This window comes from Ptychodera flava, chromosome 10, assembly GCF_041260155.1.
Source record: "Ptychodera flava strain L36383 chromosome 10, AS_Pfla_20210202, whole genome shotgun sequence".
NCBI classification, from domain to species: domain Eukaryota; kingdom Metazoa; phylum Hemichordata; class Enteropneusta; family Ptychoderidae; genus Ptychodera; species Ptychodera flava.
The window spans coordinates 15,162,631-15,183,314 of NC_091937.1; the positions used below are offsets into that span (position 1 = coordinate 15,162,631).

The 20,684-nt window shown below is 36.4% G+C and overlaps 2 protein-coding genes across 18 annotated transcripts in view; one reads left to right on the plus strand and one right to left on the minus strand.

The window, feature by feature from the left end:
• Positions 1-7,381, minus strand: part of LOC139142082 (X-linked retinitis pigmentosa GTPase regulator-like) — a 44,430-nt gene extending 37,049 nt beyond the window's left edge. For 16 of the 17 annotated variants that reach the window (XM_070711884.1, XM_070711883.1, XM_070711885.1 and 13 more), the window contains exons 1-2: positions 7,245-7,381; positions 431-556 (exon numbers count right to left, since the gene is read on the minus strand). In XM_070711884.1, the coding sequence (XP_070567985.1) occupies positions 431-556; positions 7,245-7,272 (154 nt within the window). In that variant the 5' untranslated portion in view covers positions 7,273-7,381. The remainder of the gene's footprint in view (positions 1-430; positions 557-7,244) is intronic. The other variant, XM_070711892.1, reaches the window with a different exon arrangement.
• Positions 7,382-7,530: 149 nt separating this feature from the next.
• Positions 7,531-19,193, plus strand: LOC139142084 (ornithine transcarbamylase, mitochondrial-like). The gene is made up of 9 exons (XM_070711898.1): positions 7,531-7,876; positions 9,700-9,911; positions 10,657-10,744; positions 11,229-11,382; positions 11,867-11,989; positions 14,136-14,189; positions 14,767-14,916; positions 15,612-15,749; positions 16,739-19,193. The coding sequence occupies exons 1-9, from the start codon at positions 7,743-7,745 to the stop codon at positions 16,796-16,798; spliced, it is 1,113 nt and encodes a 370-aa protein (XP_070567999.1). The 5' UTR covers positions 7,531-7,742; the 3' UTR covers positions 16,799-19,193.
• Positions 19,194-20,684: the final 1,491 nt, after the last annotated feature.

A 20,684-nucleotide genomic window follows, 5' to 3' on the forward strand; every position in this document is an offset into this window, starting at 1 on the left:
GTCAATGAAATAATAGATTGCTCAACTTTTCATATATGTGTATAAATTTCTAACAGAAGCAGGTAGACACTCTCACAGCCCCTGGTTTGCTACAACATCAGCATCTACTCTCTTACTTACACTGATGTACCTTAAAATCATTTGCTAGGCCCAGTTCTTAGCCAAATTTGTAGAGACACCAGGGTACACAAGCTAGCCATGCTACACAAAGCTCAAACTCAGGGCAGGAGAGGGCCACACTGGGGGCTGTGAGAAACTCTCAGGAGTTAGTTGCAATATACAAACAATCAAAAGCGGAATTCACCCATAATAATTCCACTCGGAAATAAATGGCATGTGTGATTTTTCAGCACGTTAAGTAATTCTTCAGCAATAACATTAAAGGAAATACAGCACTTTACATGGTTGAAAGGCATGAATCTGCAGATACCTGTGACAATGGCTGAGTGTTCATCTCCACAAGCTATACCAACTGCCTTGTCATTTCGAATCCAAAACTTGCTCGGTAAATTGTCTGCGAACCGACTCTTGCCATATGTAAATATGGCTCCAGTTTCTGAGAAAAGAAAAGAACAAATGGAATGGTCATGTTAAATTTACTGATAAAAATATGAAATCACTACATCTTACATACCGGTACACCACAAACAGTATGACTACATGAATAAATAAATTGAGATTGTAACTCTCTTGGTAGAACTTGTTGCCAACATGTGAGGTTATGCAGCTTTCTTATCTGCGATACTTTTTAATCAGATGGATCAGAACTGTTCGTGCTCCAATGTGATATTTTCTAAAGAAAGTCCTCTTCTGCTGGTTAATAAAATGTGTAGAACTTCAAGACATCAGATGCAGCCTTGGACTTAGATACTGATACATGTACAAGGTTTTTGAGAAACTCTGTGGTACAACTGTACAAGTAATAGGCCTTTGCAAAGAAGATTCCTCCACACACTACAACCTGAGTCCAGAACAGCAATTTTGTTTCAAATCCCAAGATTAGTCACAAATGAGTGTAATTTTCCGCAATTTATTACCGGTAAGTGGGAACTTTCTTCATCAATACAAAAGATATTAACACACCCAGTATTTGGAGACAAGCATTAATTTTAACCCATTGAGTGCTGTAATTTTTCCAAATAAAATTTTACTGCGACATTTTACCAATTGTTGGTGAATTTTTCTGATAATTTTGAACCAAATGGACATCATAGTTCAGTGGCTACAGTTTTTTATCAAAACTTTGGCAATAATGTGAGAAAAATTGAATTTTGTGAAGGGAGAACAATTGATGTTGGCACTCAAAGGATTAATTCCCAGCCATAGTGAAATCCGCTATTAATTTTCATTTTCATTATCATTGTGTTAATCAAGGCACATTGTATATGCATCATGGAATTACACGTTGCGTGTCCAGTTGATTTTACCTAATTGCTGCAATTTACGAGTTTCTACACCCATCGCTAGCAAATTAATTGTTGTCAATTAATGTCACCACAAATTATTAGAAGTGTTACACTTCCATAATTGCATACATGTACATAATACAATTGTGGCTGACGTCAATGGAACAACTGCATTAGTGTGGAGTTACTCAATACACTATCAATGAGAAAATGGATTACTGTACGCAGTCAAGAAAATTGCTGTCTCCTGATGTGAAATTCTGAAATCCACTCTATGACTATTGTGAAAAGCGTATTTCTTCTTAAACTGGCATTACATATACTGGTACAAGTAGAGAGGTTTTTGGGAAAAGGGGAAAGTCAATACTTTCTAATGAAAATCCATTTTGAGTATAGAAACTTTTCATGATCTTGGTCACTAGTGTTCTTTTACTATCCCTCTACACTGCCTTCACATATTTTTAAAACTTTCAACCACATTTCACTTTATATAAGTCCAACTTTGCCGCAGAAAATAATAGGGTTGTTCAAATATATGGAAGACTATGGGCTTAGACCAGTCTGTTTACATGTACTTTCCCGTCTCTCTTCTCCATGGCTCAATGAAATAATCACATCAGCGACAATGATACAATTAGTAAAGCCCTAAAACTGAGAGATTATAAAATTCTGTTGATGAAAGTTTTCATTTGGCATATAGATTGTAAGCAGGTCAAATAACACAAACATCACTTATTGAAATACTGATGAGAAATACCCAAGTTTCATTTCACAGACTAATGACTAAGTCTGGATACCAGAAGCCCATACCTGTAGTTTTTTTTTTATAATAATAATAATACTTTTATTCATATACAATATAGGCCGCCGGCCTCTGTGTATAGAGTAATATGTTACTTAAGATCTCCGGAGGAAGCAAACAAAATATCATAAAATTACTCAAGTTTAGAGCACATTATCCGTTAATGCTTCAGAGCGTTTTTTCATAGCAAAAAATACAAATTTTGAAAGATTACACAAAATAGTTGAGTTACATGATTGCATGAGGAGGTAAAATTTATCATAGCTTGGCATTACATAGTAATATCTTGGAATATACTTAATTCGTAATTCCTCATAAACTACCTGTAGTTTTCAACAAGGAGTTTTGTTTCTCTTTTTCAACCCTAACGCACCGAGTGTTTGCCCTACGGAATAATAAAGCATAAATCAGTCCCATTGTAATATTAAGAGCATGTCTATTTTAGACCAGCCAACTTCCTTCTTTGCGGACAGTAACATGACAACAAAGCTGACACAATAGTACCCGATACACCCTCATTGAAAGAGATCACAATGTCAATAACAATTGTCGCACAATCTGGTGATGGTGAGACAGTGATGACAGTAGGAATTCTGGAAGTACATGTACAATAGAAAAATTTGATTGGGTACAAAGTCTGCTGACATCTGGCAATGTTCTTATACATGTACAAATTGTCATCTAACTTGTAGTACTTCTATAAGAAAATTACACACATGTACATGTATTGGCCCTCTGATCTAACCACGGAATACAGCCGTTGAAGATTAATTGTCATGAGACACAATGAATTCATATTACATTTATTAGTATGAGTATGATGCAAATTTCCAAAATCATAACATTGACTACAGTATCTTGTATATTATTTATGGGAATTATTATCTTTACCATGTGTGAATGAAGTCATGACTGAAAAGTCACATGAACAATTTTATTTACGAAGAAATATTATTTTACCAGCTGGGACATATATACAGGAAAGTATGTGAATATGGGTATCATAAAATATTTTGCATATGAATGAGCGGCCAATCAAAGATATTTTTGACTTCTTCTAGAGCATAGGTTCAGATTACTACGTTAACATGCTTTCAATTAGGTACATGTATATGATCATTAAAAATATCTTTGGTAAAAAATTTTGTTTGTGTGAGAAAATGCAAAATACTCATATCGATATCATAGATTATTCATATCATGTATGTACATACGTATATATATATATATATATATATATATATATATATATATATATAATATATATATATATATATATATATATATATATATATATATGATACAACTGTGATATCAAAAAGGACAACTGTGACATTTAAGGGGCGACGTCAAAAGATCGATGTTTGAAAAAAAACTTAATTGCTTAAGTTTGGGGGTGGGGGGTTTTTGGCCAAATTAATTTCTGTGCAGTCAAAAACAATTTAACGTCTTTATGGCAAATTTTACGATTTCAAGGCTGATTTTTGTACGCTAAAACCGATTCAGTCACCTGTATTTTTGTTACTTTATAATGGTTGTCAAATTTTATTTAATTCAATGGTACATTAGTACGTCGTTTGAAAGAATTAGTACAGGGTATGAGTCCGCAATGTTTTCCAATTTTAGGTCAGTTAAGTTAGAAGGGGGAGTGGGGGGGTCTGAGGCCAAACTTAAGCAATTAAGTTAGATTTATTATATTGAACTTTTGATGTTGCCCCTAAGATATCCTGCATTGTGCACTTTGGGACAAAGGTCATACCCTGCCTAGGTTTTCCGCCACTTGAACCAGGCAGTAAACTAAACAGGCACTTGAAAGTTTTATTTGTGGTTTTGGTTGACAAAAGGTAACTACGGACTAAATTATTATACCAGAGACCAGCCTTCCAAAGTTTTTGCATCCATTATAGTTTACATGTATATGACCTCACTTAATGAAAGGAAGCAACTGTTAAGGATAGTATATTGGTTGCTTTTGAGAGATAGCAATTGTGGATGAATAGGGTATACTGACATGATATACGATGGGTATTGTCATTCTGACGCTACCTTGGTGACATTGTGTCCTACTGTATTTCACTGTATGCAGGATATAATGGTAATGAGAACTTAAGTCCTCGCATATCCCTGTAACTGATTTGGCATTGATTTTCTTTCTGTTTCCTAGTGCTTTGCTTATTTGGAAAACTGAAATACACGGCACGGGCCAGTTTCATGGGTATACATGCACCAAGAACTTGAAGTTACCATGTTTCTAAACTACATGTATGGTGCAGCATTTGAGCTGCACATTGAATAACCTACGAATTTTATAAGAGATGTTACTTGCAAAATACTCCATAATAATGCATAGGGAATGTTATTTCAAATATTCCATAATAATGTAAACACAATCACTATCTCACTTACTGTCTATGAATTGATTCAATAGTGGGTTAAACTTGAGGACAAAATGTAGATCAGAGACTTTTACTGGTAACCATTGTATGTGGTGATAGTTCTCTACAACCCCACTATACGCACTTCCATTTTACTATTTTTGCACAAAGTTTTTAAAGTCATGAGTTTCTATTATTTCCCTAACTTTTCACTCACTTAAGTTTGTTCCTTTTGAACTTACAAGGTGACATCAGCTGTTTAGTATTGGATCACTGATATCTGTCATTACATTTTCAACATAAAGCTATTTATCATTTAAAAATCCACACAACCTTACATGTACATGACATCTGAGAATGAAAATGTCAAAGTATCAAAGACTAGCCAACATTCAGTGATGTTCAAAAAGTCAAGGAATCAAAATCAAGAAAAATATACGTCCTATGGCGCACAGATAATTATGCACAGTAAACTATTTGATTTCTTTGGCAAGGTAAAGCAAAGCTGAAAAAGTGGAGTTGTTTGCTGTCAGGTTTTCAAGGTTTTTCATTGCAAACACTGATTACAAAAGAGCACACAACTCACTTCAGATGGAGACTACAAATATTTGAACGTGGAAGCACTACATCCATGCATATGATCACCATAAGCAGGTCTCCAATGGTGATGAATTGGAAGAAAATGAGTGCTGTGGCACTAGTAACAGTCAGTTCTCACAATATACCGGTTCTTGTCACACCTGTCGATTATGTTTTTGAAAAGGTATCTTGAGACACAGTTTCTTCAGATTCAATGATTTTGGAAGTTCAAAAATTTGATCATCATTTATAATGTAAACTGAAAACAAACAAGATTTGCCTCGTAACTGATCAACAAATACCAGTACTAGTACCAAGAGAACATCTGCCAATTGGAGAAAAGAAGTTTTGGTAAATCTGTCTGTCTCACAAACACCGTTATCTTCATTTTCGACAAATCATACGGTAAACTGGAAGATCAGGTACAGATGTGCTGTTTTTACATAGTGTGTATCATGCATGTGTACAAGTTAGTGTATATTTGTAATCAACATGCAGATAATGATTTGGTAAAATGTGTTTAGAAATGTCCGTACATTTAGTGAAAATTTACATGTGAATACACTTTCCAACTATTGTCATCAACAAAAACCATGGGAAAAATTAATTAATGCAACGTAGGCATTACAAACTGACCAAACATAATGATTGGTGTTTGAACAGTTAAAGAACTAGAAACCTAAGACCACACAACTCCCTATAATAATTAGTTATGGTTGAACTTAGTAACTATGACAACTATATACCACGTACAGCCACTTCACAGAAATGATTTCCAATGAGGTGTTTACTGCACTACAATGGGCTGGCTGTCATTTTTTATCCAACATGTCGATATGTGTACAGAGGTCACAGGTAATTCAATGAAGCTGATTTCCATATGTTGATTACAGTACCTCTACTCTGAAAGTTGATTAGAAGTTCAGAAATTTGATGTGTTGTCACTGTACATTTAAGTTATTTTATCAGATTTTAAACATATGCACTCTACATGCAAGGGCTTCAACTTCAAAAGTATCTCAACTATATGAACTTCAGTCAACTTATTTACATACAATTCCTTGTGATTAATCTATTTGCTAGTACTACTGTATTGTGATCATGCTTGCATGTTTGAGACTAGTCAAATCGGATGCCTGCAAATTTTCCTTGACCGGTAAGGTCACAAGAAATCACTGACCTCAAATAATAGTTAATAGTAAAGGCAGGTATCTAGATTATCAAGCTTGGTACACTTTTGAGCGAGCGGAAATCATATCCATTACACAGATAACCTTTAAAGTATCTGACCTATGTCACAAATCTCTGATCAATGCAGAACTACTAGAAAGAGATAAAGCTTAAAATTCAAAAGCCTTTTCATTAATTTAGATAACTATTATTACAAAAGATTTGCAATCTAGATCTTGGTGGTAATGGTTATGATGCATGCCTGTGTAAATTGTGGGAGGGGAAACTTTGGCAACGATGTAGTACCATGGAGGTAGTACTTGTGCCAAAAGCAGACCACTATGACCTCCATGGTTGTTCCAGTAGTGGACGTACTAGTATCTCCATTGTTGTACCTTGTCCCGAGTTTTTTATCCGTAGCTCGCATTTATAGCGGAATACGAGATACATAAATTACCTGCAATGTCATGCAAATTTGTTGACCCATCCCTTTACCTGATCTTGACTTGTAATAAGTTTGTACTGAAGAACTCATCTGTAGTCCCTTACTATTCGTGTGACTTGTATGTATTATGCTGTGTGGTTTATTCGTAATGGCGGGGGCATTTGCTATCGTATATATATAGTCCCCAAAACCGCTTCTCTGGTTAAGCAATAAAACAGCTCATACTTAATGCGTAAGTGTTTAGCTCCGTTGGTGACTGGCTGACAGGGAACAGCGGCTCATCACTGCTGTTGCAAGGGACGCTAACCCGAACGTGACCTACTACAAAGTATTTCGATTTCCTCCTTGTCGAGAGCAACATAAATACCTAGGAAAGTGGAGTTAGCTGTAAACAGATTATCTTTACTCAGTGGCAGCATAATTTGCGAAATTTTTGAAAAATTCCTGCCATTTCCTCAATTTCTTACCTGGTATATCATCGTCGTCGGTCGCCATGTTCGGGATGTATACAACACCTGAAGCATGCGAGGTTCCCGGATGTAATTCCCCCGCGTCTTCTCACGCGATTTTGCCTGCGTGAAATCGCGATACTTTGGAAAAAAACGGTGTAGATCTTCAATATGGTAATTTGAAAGCGTTTATATCTGATCAAGCTCGTAACAGGATTCAAGTAAGGCCGTATTGTACGTACCTAGACTTTCGACAAGGCATATGCAGCAGAGACACCACCACCGCGAACGTCGAAAGGCTGACACCAAACAGTAGCCTTTGACCTCATCGAGGTCAACGCATAGTGAGCATGCTGAAAGGGAGAGCCGTTCATTGATTGGACAGTGCTTGGTATAGCGGTACATGCTTGTGAAACCTCTGGACACAAAGATCTCCAAATCGCACTACTTCCCAGTACATGTATTTTCTTCTGTACGAACGTTTCTAAGAAATTTAACAATATTTACCTTCAAGCAATGTCTAAATTTGTTTCGTCGCCCAGACTTCTATGTCAAGGTGCTCGTACCATCTTGTCTCTGTCATCTTCTTCGAGGGGATGCCTACGGAAACACATCGGATGCACGTATTATCACGGAGACCTAGCCGGACAGTAAGTTTCAGAAGCAGTTTAAGTATATTCTTTGGTTGAAGAGCAAACAGATCTGTGTGTATGCCGATTCAGGGAGTGTACATTAGTCAACGGGCGCGGGAAATATGTCAATTTCTACTATTATTTCATTTGGTCGCGAAGTTGTTTCCACAGATTTCATTGCATCCGAATCCCATGTAAATTATCCACCATTTGATCATTCCAACTGTTTGTGGAACATAATGAGATCCGAATTCAGATGACAATATCCACAAGTTGGGTTAAGTCTTCAGGCTACAGTAGTATTGCATCAATACCGTAATATGTGTATTGTTTGTTCACGGTTTTAGCAAAGTTATCATAATTGCAACTTTCAAAACAATATATGTCATGGTGGAGGTCATTTCGTCCAATATGTGCAATGGCCGTTTTATATTGCATTTCTTCAGCAGTTTTGCCTTGTTATGCCAATTTACAGGGCACACAAACGCAGAATACTGACAACATATGGCAGTCACGCGTGGGAAGTGATGCAGCATCATTGTAATATGATGTTATTTACATTTGTCAACGTACCACCAGATCTCCCTCAGTCAGAGCATTTCTAAACTTAAAAATGAACGATTCTTTCCTCTTCCCGTACCACTGACAGCCATGTTCAAATCACAGGTTCTTGCAAAGTTAGTAAATACCCAAAGGAATATTGTATTTATTTACATGAAAGATGTGTCTTTGCATGTGCAAGGCTACTTTCAATATTTAGTTACATGTAAACGAGCAAAAGTGCAGCTGTAATTTTTTTATAATTTCTTTCAGTTTTCTATAGGATCTTGTTCAGCTCCCCAAAGCGCATGTCAAGACACAGTACTCAACTTGCCAACTCAGCTGCATCATTATTATTGACAAGTGGAATTCTTGTCCGGACTAGAGTCGTGAAAACCATAACACTGCATTTCTACAGGTGTATATGCTGTGTTGGCAAGCTGAAATGTTGGTGTGTTTCAAAGTGATTTGGGGAGTAGAACAAGAACTTGCAATTGCCGTACAAAACAAAAATAGTAGAAAGAAAATTATCAAAAGTTAGCTGCTGATGTGCAGCTTGAATAAGCTCTTTCTCTGATTGGTCCATTTTCACTATTCACAGCCTCTTAGGGAGTCTATTTGTATTGTTTTCATTATATTGGTAAGATTCAGCTACCCAATTGGGTCAGATCTTATTCAGCGCTGCTCATTAGCCCAAAGTTAGAGCTACTGGCCCTCTAAGGGACGGACCATTAGAGCTCAGGAGGGGTTGTTAATAATGTGGGAAATATCAGCAGAGCAAAATATTGTATTTCCTTCAACCACAAGAAAGGTGATTGGTTGGTGGTTAATCATAATTTTCTCATCTCATTCAGACCATTGTCCTCCAAAGATCTATATAGATGGCCGTTTTGGTGGCTTTATTGATATACCTCAAAGGGGTTTTTCACATTTTAGTCCATGGCATATTACTATACTAAGCCTTTGGCATTTGTAGATCTCAGAACATCATCCAGTGTGTTTTGTTTATATATGAAAAAAAAATTGACATTACAACATACAATTGTCAATTCTGCTTTTTGCAATTAAATGTACCAAAAAATGGTAGGAGTGGTATATCTGTATAAGACTGTTTGAACTGGTTATTTTTTTCTATAATAGAACTTTGAATATGGATAAAATATATAAATCTGTCCTTTGCAACAAACTCTAAAACTTCACTATAATATGTACAGAAAAGATATCTTTTGTTCCTTAATTCATAAGAATTAGCACTAAATGAAATTGTTGGCAAGATAAACCTGGATTTGTTTTATCCGCAGGGGTTCACTTGACCTTCCGTCTCTGAAAGGCAGACACTTCTTAACCTTGAAGGATTTCACGGCCAACGAAATCCAACATCTGTTGTGGGTTGCCGCTGACTTGAAGAAGAGAATGAAGGAGGAGAAAGAGATCTATCAGCCCCTTCTTGGGAAATCCATCGCCATGATATTTCAGAAACGCAGCACACGAACGAGGTTATCTACAGAAACAGGTATATGATGATAATGATGATACAACTTTGCTCTAAGAAAGTGTGATTTTAATTTACATGTCTCTGATTGGCACATTTGTCAAATGGGTCCTGATTGGTTGCTTTTAATGAACTAAAAAATATGCATGAATATAATTTGGTGCCATAATGAACTGTTTATATTAAGTTCAAAGGTAAATCAAAGTGTCATGTCAGATTGCTCAAACATTATGTCCATACATTCCCTTACAATATCACTGATTCACTCACGATAATTTACAGTTAAACTGTTATTACCACAAAGAGTAGGTCACGTGGGATATGCTAATTATTATTTTACAGATGTAACCATGCTTTATACAGGTAAATAGCTGGAAAAATGTTTGCTGTAGAAATTGTTGATCTTGTGACTGACTTATGTCGATTTGTATAGATACTGTGACTAACAGTTTTCCCAGCTACAAAAACCATTGTATGGGCCACAGGATACAAATACTGTTGTCAGCAAAATGCACCTATTGCCAAAAGATGCACATTTCACTAAAACAAACTATTATCCAGGGAAAAGTCTAACTTTCTTTGCCTATGTCACTCTTTGTTTGCTTAATGAATGGTTTAGTTTTAAAAGAAGGTAAGGAAAATTTTGTTCTTCATGTCAGTAGATTCATATCATACAGGATATCATATTATGGAAGAATAGTCATACTCACAGTCTGACAGTCAAACGTCTTCCAATGTTGACTGTTATTTCTTGGTCTGTTTTCAGGTATCCATGCTCTGGGAGGACATGGTTGTTTCCTCTCAACTGATGACATTCACCTTGGAACTAACGAAACTATAGGAGACTCTGCAAGGTACACGTGACCTTTGACCCAAGATGTGAAAAGCCCACCAAAGGCTCTTCTACATTAAAAGAATGCCATGAAAAGAAATAAAAGCCCTAAGAAATAAAATTAATAATTGTATTGGGTAATGCTCCAAGAACTCAACATTCATATACAGAGTCTTTAACTGGTTTTGCAGTGGATAAAAAGTTGCATAGCTCAGGAATGCACAAGATTGGTAACAGAGAAAATTTGAAAAAATTCTTTTTGAAATCTGGAAATAAGTTCAACAGTAGTTAGAAAGCAGAAACACTGTCATCGTTGAGCATGGAGTTACATCATCAGTTGTTTCATCAATCACTTCTTAAAGACTATGGTAACCCCTACAGTTATGCTGGAGAAGAAATTTCTACATTTATTGAAAAGAAAATCAAGATCAATGTCCTTTTTGATAAAAAAATAGCCAACTCATGTAGTTCACTTCATCGTATGTTTTCATCATTTTCCCATTCAGAGTACTTTCCAGGTTCACTGACCTGATCCTAGCCAGGGTGTATGGTCAGTCAGATTTGGACACACTGGCTGAATTTTCATCAGTACCTATTGTTAGTGGGCTATCAGATCAATATCATCCACTTCAAATTCTAGCAGACTTGCAAACTTTACAGGTAAGGGATATTTAGGATTAGTCGGTAGAGACTGAAAAGGGATGTGTAGTTTCATCAATATAAGCTGTAAATTTCGATATTTGAATAATTTTTGTTGTGCAAAACAAACAAATTTCCAAATCTTTGTCCTTATGTTTCATGAAACACAACGAGCCAGGTATCTACCCTTGCTGATGAAATAAATTGTGGACGCATTTTACTGTTGATGAAAGCATTCTTGTCTAGACAACAATTCTGTCGTCTTCAATAACATTGGACGTTATGCACGTGCTAAAAATTCCACTTACCTATTTGCTGGACACATATTTCCTGTTTTAGTGAAAATGTATGTACCTATGCCATGCAAAATCCAAAAAAATCAATTTATTTTATTTTGGACGAGTCACATGTTTGAATTCTGTCCAACCCTTTTCAAGGTTTATTGTTGCATCCATAAATGACAATGTATAACACATGATTAAATTTTCCATGCATATCTTTTTAGGGACACTTCCACAGCCTTGCTGGTCGTACCATCGGATGGGTAGGAGATGGCAATAATATACTTCACTCTATCATGATGGGAGCACCAAAGCTAGGTATGCACGTCAAGGCTGCAACGCCTAAGGTAATGTTGGACTTGATTTTGTATTTCTTGTCCATTCATCAGACAAACATTTGCTCAATCACCATGTCATTTTATTCTAGTCACATTGATCATGGTCGTTGGATTTTTCAGCTGTTGACATGGTTTGAGAAATTGAGGAGCTGTAATGTAATACGTGCCCTTGGATGGATATTCACAGCCGGTTCTTTGATGTGATTCTGTTAGATCAAAATGTATTTTGTCAGGGAACATGACCAAAATGTATAGGTCAAATGTGTACAGTGGGCACTATATTGGTGATGGTATGGCATTACTGTGGGTGTAGGTGGTGTGCTGAGCATTGAATTTAGGAACAGACAACAGCAGTAATAAACATTTAATGCCATAAGTGTCTTAAAAACAAGGTACATGCATTTAATATCTGAAAGAATTGTAATGCAGATACATAATCAGTCAAAATAAACTCATTTCTTGCTTTCCAGTGTGAGCATTTTTGACAGAGGTCATTGAGAGTCAGATATACCGTACTGAGAATTATGCACAAGTTTTGTACCAAATTGGAGCAATAACATGCAGTCATTGACCACATAAGAGTGATGGTTGTTCTGTAGAGGGCCTTAAACATGTAAAATGTTATTGAAATGTCAGAAGGTGACCACTATAAAGAGGTGACTTCTCTGTAAGTGTGGCCGCTTAGCCCTTTCAGGCCAGACTTTCTTGTAACTTACCAGAACTACATGTACCCTACACTTGGTTCAAGTCGGTGAATTTAAAAAAAAAAATCATTTATAATAGTTTCTCTTGTGTCTCCCTATTTCGTACAAACCTTTTCGGAATTTGGCACCCCAGGTCAGGTTTTCCCAGCGATTGAATGCGATACATTTGAGTCTGCGCAGTATAGTGTTAGTTTCTACCGGATTCACCGACTTGGACTTCTTGCAAAGTACAGGCGGGCCAAACGGACTGTGTACACAGTGATGTCAAGCAAATACAAAATGATTGACAGCTCCAGCTATTATTCTGGCCAATAAGGAGAACACATGACTTAATGTTAGTGGCATGTAATACGACCCTTTTGCTAGGCCTCCGATTTTCGCACGGAACAAGCTGCTTGATTCTTCTCTTTCCATCCTGAATAACCGGCGACGATTATCGTATTTTGCAACACAACATGGGCCCCACAAACAACACAGATATTTTCTCGTTTTTCGGTGATGCAACAAAGGTCATGCTGACTTTTGTGAGAGTGATCGCACCCGACATTTTGTCAACAATGCCATGTGAGTTTTATGCATGTCTCGCTTGCGGTCATATTAGGTAACTCCTCCCAATATGTAAACTTTAGTGATATCATCTTATGATAATATATAAGTAAATAAAAACGTCATCTCATGAATAATTTATAGCAACGCAAACCCTGCAAGAAAGCCAAGTCTGTGATTCCGGGTGAAACTCCCCTGTATAGCGTTCACCCCACTCATCGCATCCACTCCACTCACGCGCGTGTTTCACATGAAAGCAAAATACAAATCATTGCGTTCACTCCACTCAAACATTCACAAATCACAGACTTGAACCAAGTCTAGAACTACCCCTATAAATAGGGGTTTAGGCCTGAAAGGGTTAGACTGGACAGATTTGGCTGTTCTCAATAAGTCATTATCCAAGTTAGCCTGTCTGCAGGGAGATTCACTGGTGATGATCTTATTGGTGTAACATCCAGGTTTACACGCCACCTGTCACAAATGTATGTCAGGTTTTTATATCGGTATGTAAGACACCTATGTCCTAATGAGAACACCAGAAAGTCGGCACACAGTCCGTGTAGCTGACAATGAGATGCAAATGATATGCGGTTAAGGTCTCCTCGACTTCAGCTGGTTGCTCACCTGTCTACAATTTTATAGTATTTTATACAAAATCACAGACTTATTCTACCTGCAACTTAAAACTGATAGTGATTTTGTAGCTCATTCTTTACTATTTTTTCATAGTTTTTGGTAGCGGTAACAGACACTTCGTGTTGGTGTCGGCTACATGGACGATCTGCCAAAAAGTCAGGTCATGTTGCTCGAAAATTTCTGTGGAAAAAGTGCTGTGAGGTTCGTGGAGGATTGGCTCCCTCCCTTGTTCAACCGCTTTCTCATTTGTTTATGTTTCATGACAGGGCTATGAACCAGATGCTCAGGTAATTGAAGATGCAAAGAAGTTAACAAGTGAAGTAAGTGAATTCTTTAAAGATGATCTCAAAACCGCCATTTTATTCAACATGCAATGACCATTACAAATTCTGAGTAAAGCTGACTTTTGAATGACCTCCAGTAAAAGAAATATTCTGTTCTTACTTGTCAGAATATTAATCCAGCTAAAATAATCTGTTCACTGAGGTAACATGCGTGAAAGAACAAAGCAAGATAAGATGAGCGCTATTTAGCCATCAGGCTAAATAGCGCCCTCACACGATCTAGCTTGGTCTAATATGAAAACGTCTTAGACAAGCAATTTACTGTCCTTGGTAACATTATAGAATTGCATTAAGTGTAGCCAGATAAACAAGTTTTGTATATTTGTTTGCCCTTTTCAATGATTATGTGCAGAACACAAATCTGACGAGCTAGAGGTTGGCAATATGCAAACTATGAATGCTTTTTCGAAGAAGGATATCCCTGTAATGATCTGAATCTGATTTTAAAATATAAATTTTTAAATTGTTAAGTTTACAGCCTCATCAATCTAAAACAAGATTTAAAAGAATGTCAATTTGTTCAGCTAAGTCTTTTCATTTTTGGAAATACTAGCATGGAACTCAACTCTATTTGACCCGTGACCCCATGGAGGCCTGTGAAAAGGTCGATGCCATAGTAACAGACACATGGATCAGCATGGGTCAAGAGGAGGAGAAAGTGGCCAGACTCAAAGCATTTGCTGGTTACCAGGTCAACAAAAAGGTGAGGCAGGTCATGATACAGGAAAGCACATGGAAATTAAAATTGGCATTAGTTTTCCCAAGTCTCATCTTGTGTAGCAATCGGGCTATGGAGAATGAATGTGAAGGACAAGGAGGAAAATATCGCATGTTCATGAACCATTTTGTTCCAGACTTCATCCCCCAAAATACTGTAAATTTAATAAAAAGTATAAATTTGAGGTATTTTGCACCTTGCCAAAGCACTTTTACTTTGCTGGTGAAATTCAGCTCTAGTGTGTAACAAAAAAAATGTTCATTTGAGTGTGCTGAAGGAAGAAAAAGTGAAAAAAGCTAAGGCAGATGAGATTCAATGCTATTCATAATTATGAAAATGTGAAATGAGTTCAGTGTCCAATTTGGACTGACATGCAATGTATTTCAACCAAGAATGTACAAATAGGAACTGCAATTTTATGTGATGAACATTATGTAGGAATTAGTTCCATCAAATCTGTCAGAACTAGGAATTACATACGCCTGCTGTGTTGCTTATGGTTGGAAATATTTTTGAACGTCAGCTTATCTTTAATCGTCACCTTTTTTGCAGCCTTTCTTTCCTACTGATATCAATTACACTGTGTTCTCCTCAGAGCATGATCAAACAAATTTATGCTGAAGTGAGAATTTCTTTCAATTTTGAGAAAATCTAAAGTTCAATATCTTTTCTGTTTATAGATGGGGGAGGTGGCCAACCCTGACTGGTGTTTCTTGCATTGTTTACCTCGGAAACCAGAAGAAGTTGATGATGAGGTGTTCTATAGTGATAGGTCACTAGTCTGGCAGGAGGCCGAAAACAGGAAATGGACTGTCATGGTAAGTCTTTCTCTCCAAAAACAATGGTGGAAGTCTACAAAAGGCATGCAACATGTCTGCTGGTGACCTTGACTACAGTGCCTCCACATACCGGTATACAAATGACCTGTTTGGTCAAAATCAAAGGACCTTCAACTTCATTTGTAATCCCTTTGAGCGACATATACCTGCATAGTTACAACTGTTCAGCCCGCTAAGTGGGTGAATTTATTCACAGTGAATCCCACCATGCTTCTTTCTATAAACAGTTTATGAACTTCCCAGTAGACGTAATGAGAGTAAATATGTCTACTGTTCCCTTGGATGATGAATGAAGTTGTTTTCATGCTCTTCAGGTTCAGTTAATACAAATAACATGACTTGGGAATTAACTCTTGTAAAATTTAACTATGTACCATCTTTAACAAAACACTGTCACCACAAGGACCACACAAATACCCTGAGATATCATAGCTTTGATAGGATATTAAACAAAGGTACATACAAATGTTTCCATCCCATTTCACAATGCGATGCTTTAACGACAGAAAACTTAGGTTCACAACTTTTACCAGCTCAGCCTCATGATATATAACAAGCTAAGCCATATTTATTTGTATCATTCTATAATTTTAGATACAAGCACTGATAATTTAAATTGTCATTCCTTCTGAGTCCTTGTAGTTTTGAAAAATGTGTAAATTGCCAAATTTGGCGAACAGTGGCAGTGATGTAAGCCTCACTTAAAGCACCATCACTGTTTAGAGTTTGATTGGCCAACCTTTGCCATATTCAGATTAATATTAATTTCAAACCATAGCATACTTCTATTAGGTATCCTCACCGATTTGTGTCAAAGTTCCTGACACATTTACCCAGTGAAAAAACTTTAATTAGCAATGGTTTAATTTTCTAACAGCAAATCACGTCAGCTAACTTACATGAAAATTTGTTTTCAATTTCTTCTTGACTTTTAGTCTAAAGATATTTTCTCCTTTTTTCTGTAACAGGCTGTAATGCTGTCTGTGTTGGCGGATCATGTTCCTACCACACCAAAACCAACCTTCTGAACGGGATGAAAATCATATCAATCGTACATTTTGACTTTTTTTAGAAGTATAATTTTATTAATATCAGGGTTTAGGGTCACTGCCACCGTTATTAATATACAGCATTAATTCTTAATAATTTAAACTCAGTTTTCCCATAAAGTGAAACCCTATTGTTAAAGTGTCTGTGCAGATCCAGCCAACCCTATGTACGCCTTCCATGGTAGCAGTGTGTAGAAATTGAACAATTGTCAAATTTTCTTCTCTCTCATGCAGAACAATAGAATTATGTCTGCATTATAAGAACTGTATGGAATCAAGCATTCAATAACATTGACTGTTTCCAGGTGCCCCGAGTGCAATGCATTCAGTGGGTGCCTGTGCATGTTCACATTTTGAGAGTTTCAAAGCACCAATGGGAAGATCGTCACAACGTGTCTCACACTCTTTAGGTGAAGTTGCACTGACATCCAGAATAGCATTCCATACTTGCGCTATAAGTTAGAAGAAATATTATCGTGAAACTGTACAAAACTTATCACAACTCTGCTATTTGATGCCTCAGTCACAAATGTAAAGTGTATAATAATAATGTTTATTACGAAAATTCTACAAAAGAAGCACCCTGACATTGGCACTTTGAATCACCCTCCACTTTGCATCAGATGATACGCTGTGCTAATGTCCTCGTACATCCTATAACCTCATTTGTGTATCATCTCAGACCTGTCAAAGAAAGCAAACCACGCAGATCAGAGTAAACACAACAAACAGTCTGACTTCAGATCAGGCAATGCATTTTCTTTGAACTTGACTTGAAGGAAGTCCTCCCATCACCATAATTGTCCAGCAGATATGTTTAAAAAGCTATGAGCGATTTCCCGTGGGCAGATCCGATTTGGTATAAACATTTCCACAATAATGCCCACCACAGGTATATGTTACCTCTTCCAACATACCTATTCTGAAGATTTACTCAGTAACTGCAATCAAATTATCAATATATACAAGAATTTTAAAACTAACTGAACAGAATCAGTTCATTAGGTCATAAAATTGATTGTGGCAAGATGATCTGCACAGACCATTTAAGAACAAGGCTTGAATCAAAATACAGTGGGTTGACAGGGTTACATGTACTCTAGAAATGCTGTACAATGTCATGTAGACGTCTTGCTTTCTGTAGTCTGTAAATGCTCAGCAGTGTATATACAGAATAGAATTTGTCAAAGTATAAATAACTCGCTTTCAGTGAATAGTTTATGTATGTATGCAGCAAAGTACACCAATCACTGATCATGTTACAATTGTAAACTTTCAAAGCATCTTCAAAAGAAGCCATCTGATTGGTTCTTCTTTGTTTCTAAAATAAAGGAGAAACCACCTTGCTCAGCCTTCAAGAGTTTTCTGAAAGATAGTCATCCATATCAAGTTTATGAAATGGTGATACAATTCTTGGTACCTTAAATACAATTTTGCCACCTAAGTGAGTCATAAAAGTCTCATTCAGTCAACCATATTTTCAATGTGGTGGACTTCTACTTGTAAAACACGTGCGATTACAGAACAAAGTTAAGTTTTAGGTATACAAGAATTTGATGCCAGAAAATGCCCCAAAAGATTAGAAGATGAATTGCATTACAAGAGAACTTTTTGCCATGATGTTTTTATTTGTGCTAAAAGTATTTATGAGATCACTATCTCAAACTCTTGCTGTGGTGAGAAGTCAACTTTCTACCCACAGTGCATTTCAACATCATACAGTTTGACCCCTTAGCACAAGACAAAAGCTATTTCAGGTAGTGGGAATAGAACTGTCTAATGCATTTGGAAACCAAGGTGGGGCTCCAAATGCAGTCACAGACAACAATTGTCCAACAGTTTTCCAGAGTGAGCCTCCATTCCAAGGACTACTTTCTACATTTGACCATAAAACTCCCACATTGAAATGATGTATACAGCTCACTTTGCTGTAAACTATATCAGAGCATTTTAGTGACTCACTAAAGCTGTGATTGTCAAACTAATGATGAAATTCTAGAGGTATAGCTTCAGCAATCAGATTCCAACCAATATTAAAGCTCCAAGCATCAATGTAGCATCTATGTAAAACATAGACTTCACGAGTAAATGAGTAACCATCTCTGTGTTTACGAACATATTGTCTATAAGTTGTTTCCTGCCAGATATAATTGTAATGTGTTCTTCCTTAATATCATGAAATGGTTAATGTTCAACAGAAGCAGAGAGAGAAAATTTTATTCCAAAGAAAATGGCTGAAAGTCAAATGACAGCTCTATTTTGAATGTAACTGATACAGTGAAAATAACCTCAAATGTCACTACATTTGTGCTTTTTTAGATTGTAGTTCTACTGTTCATGTGTAATAAAGAATAACTATAAAATTGATGTTATAGAGGATTATGAGTGGTCGATTTTTAGAATGATGTTATTTAAGTTTCCGATCAAAGCAAGTACAGTAGTATAGTCAGTCTATGTCTGATCCAAATGAATATTGCATCTTCATTGTTTCAGAGTCCCATTGAAGGGAAAATGCTGTTACGTTTTAAAATATTTCTATTGCATTCTGTCCTACAAAAGAAATGCATTTTCTCATCCTTCTCCTTGAAGTATGTGTAGCTGGAAAGCATTAATCTTGTGAACAAAATGCAGTGTGTATAGTTTGCCATGTTGACAGATGAATTCTGGTCTGGACAAAAATTCAGTCATTACAATAACAGACTCCACATTCTGGGTTTGACAAGTTGATTTTGATTTTTGCAGAAGATTAATAATTTTTTTTACAGAACAAACAAATGCACTGAAAGTTATAGCTTGCCCTTTGCTCCATGTTCAGATGTAAATCTCCACATCATTTACAAGATTACAAGGACTCTGAGTTCAAAGGGCCAACCAAGAGTGTGATTGTGCGTAAGATTTCCTTCCACAAGATTCCAAACTGCTGTCTTTAAATTTGAAATAAGTCATGGGAGTATGAATGACATCGATCACTACAAACGTTCAAGATCTGTTTTAAGGCATTCAAGCAGTGTGATTGTTAGGAGCAAGCATATCAAGAACAGAATGCAAGAAATCAACAGAGAATGTACCATCTTATGAATACAATTCATGAAGCACCATACCACATCATGATATATTTTCAATTTTCTTTATCCTTCCACATACTACACACCCAGACTCTCTCTAGATATGTTAACACATGTATGTATGTATGTGGATACACACTATTTTACACACACTACAATATTGAATGCCGGTTTCAAGCCAATGCAAACAACTTGAAAGCTGCTGTATTTGGGGTCACATAAGAAACACACAGACAATTGGCACTGTATTTAACTTGGTCTGAGACCTATATTGAATAGTACAAAAATAAAATAATACAGTATATATTTTAAGTGAGAAAACCAAAAGCATATATCACATGTCTGTGTAATATCAAGATACAACTATTTACAGTCCTTTGTCTTAAATGGGTTGTGAACTTTAAGATTTTGTGGTATCATTATTTTAATGATAAAAATGAGAAATTTCTACCACAAAAAATGAATTTCATTTTATGCCATTATACCCATAAAAAGCTGAAAAAGATGGCTGTATTCTTTGATCATTTCTCAAGCATATAACATATGTATCTTGTGTACAGTACCCTGGACCATGCTGAAACACTCATGTTACATTGTGGTGACTAAAATCCAAACAGAAATTGAAATGTCTATATTAAGGTAGGACACACTCGCAGGACAGATAGACTCAAATTTCTACAATTCTTTTTTGATCTACCACTTGTGGAGAGCATTTTAAGCTCTTGGAGAAACAAAAACTTACTCTGTCTTAGTTTTTTCGAAAAATCAAAAATTTAATTCCCCCCCCCCCCCCCTGAGTT

Bases quoted from the DNA above. Each gene is read 5' to 3' on its own strand.
- LOC139142084 (XM_070711898.1), top strand. From the start codon at position 7,743: ATGTCTAAATTTGTTTCGTCGCCCAGACTTCTATGTCAAGGTGCTCGT. The intron at 14,190-14,766 runs GTAAGTGAATTC...TGGAAATACTAG, and splicing joins CAAAGAAGTTAACAAGTGAA to CATGGAACTCAACTCTATTT. The intron at 15,750-16,738 runs GTAAGTCTTTCT...TTTCTGTAACAG, and splicing joins ACAGGAAATGGACTGTCATG to GCTGTAATGCTGTCTGTGTT.